Source organism: Pygoscelis adeliae, unplaced genomic scaffold (assembly GCF_000699105.1).
Source record: "Pygoscelis adeliae isolate BGI_AS28 unplaced genomic scaffold, ASM69910v1 Scaffold75, whole genome shotgun sequence".
NCBI lineage: Eukaryota > Metazoa > Chordata > Aves > Sphenisciformes > Spheniscidae > Pygoscelis > Pygoscelis adeliae.
Genome location: NW_008824772.1, coordinates 1,846,161 through 1,847,877, shown reverse-complemented (window position 1 = coordinate 1,847,877; position 1,717 = coordinate 1,846,161). Strand labels below are relative to the sequence as shown.

The window sequence follows — 1,717 nt, the reverse complement described above, 5'->3', positions numbered from 1 at the left end:
CCGGCGGCGCCCGCGGGCGGGGAGCTGCGTATCGCGACTTGGTGCGGTGCTGTCGTATGGCCGCGCCCCGCCGAGTCGGGACTGCCAGCCCTGCCTCTTCCCCTGGGGGCGTCGGGAGGCTTTGCCAGCTGGCGTTTGCAAAGTACGTTAAAACACCCCGCGCTCTGCGTATTTTAAATGCTGCGAAATCAGGGAAGAGCCATTCGTTTTTCAGAACACCGTTACAAAGCAGAGGATCAACGGCATTTAGGATTTCCTTTATTCAGTTGTTCCCAATGTATTTCGCCCGTGGTATCAATCGGATCGTTTCCGCGGCCATTCATGCAGTTGAGTCCTACCAGGGTTTCATCGTGGCCAAGAGGTGTCATTTATATGCAGATTAGCACGAGGAGATGAGATAAAAGGCTTCCGTGGTTTTGCATCTGCACAGTATAACTGTGGTTTTAAGACTACTGTAATTAAATGTATTTCTGCCCTACGAGGTGTCTCGTTTTTGTAAAGAATGAAGGGGTGGAATTTTTTTCCTCTGCAAGAGCGCAACCCAGCTCCACCAATTTTAACAGTGGTAGGATCAGGCCCAGGTTTTTAACCAATCTGTAATGTATTTTCATGCATTAGTGTTTTGTTTGTGTGCAAATTTTAACGAAGCCCTAGCAATACCAGCCCAGACTGTAAAAAACATCAAGTCAAACCAAACCGACAACAAAACAGGTCAGGCCCGATCATTGGATGTGTTACTGTGCTAGCTGTTGACCACTGTTGGGGAACACGTGTTGCCAGCACCGTAATTTCGGGGGTCTCACTGCTGCTTGCTGGAGAATCCAGCCGTAATTTCGCCTCATGGAGGACAGTCACAACCTCACTTTGGCGACAAAGACTCGGCCGGAGTCTTGGCTGGCTGCAGGGCACGGCCCCAGCACGCTTACCCCAACAGGGTCTTCCTGCGCTGAAGCCACCCAGAAGTCATCACCACAGACCCGAAGCCGCACAGGGCTGCGTGGTTTCTGTCTCTTTTGTGCCATGTCATTTCTACCTTAAATATTTTCTAAGCCTACGTTTGTTCCTCGCGTCCTGTCCTACGCTGTTGTGAAGCATTTCTATACTGAATAGGCGACTACCATTTTTCTGGTTCAGAGAAAGCTTTATTTCTATGGAGTAAGCCTCTACTTAAAAGCTTAAAGAATCGTTGTACACGTGAAATTTCTGTTGACTGAAATGAAATGACTTGTAGCCAAGCGATGGAGGACTCTTAGAGGTTTTGAGTGGCCTCTTTTCCAGTATTCACTACAACACCGGGCTGCCAAACCCTGCATAGAGAATTAGATTCCCTACTGAAAAACTTCCCTGTCAACCAAATGGTCATTTACAAATGAATGGGCCAACACCAGACTGACGGGCACCTGCCCTGATCAAATCTTTGACAAGCTGAGGCAGAACAAAACCTAGATGTTGTAAGTGGTTTAAATTTTCCTTACAAAGCCAATTCTTTGTGCTTTTTAATTTTGAGGAAGTGACTTGCAGAGCTGGGGGCAGAAACGTTAGTGGATATGTTCCTTGCTAGAGGAGACCTGGTAAAAGAAAATAGCCACAATTGTAAAGAATAATTGTTGGTAGTTTATTTACAACAAAATGCAAGGAAAAATACAATATTAAAAGTAATAAATAACTCGGAAAAATCAGAAACTAAGTGATATGAATGAGAAATATGACAATCAAA

General features: G+C 46.0%; 1 protein-coding gene across 1 annotated transcript in view; it reads right to left on the bottom strand.

The window, feature by feature from the left end:
• Window positions 1-1,022, bottom strand: part of NOL11 (nucleolar protein 11) — a 14,162-nt gene extending 13,140 nt beyond the window's left edge. The window contains exon 1 of the mRNA XM_009323777.1: window positions 864-1,022. Within this exon, the coding sequence (XP_009322052.1) occupies window positions 864-1,022 (159 nt within the window). The remainder of the gene's footprint in view (window positions 1-863) is intronic.
• Window positions 1,023-1,717: the final 695 nt, after the last annotated feature.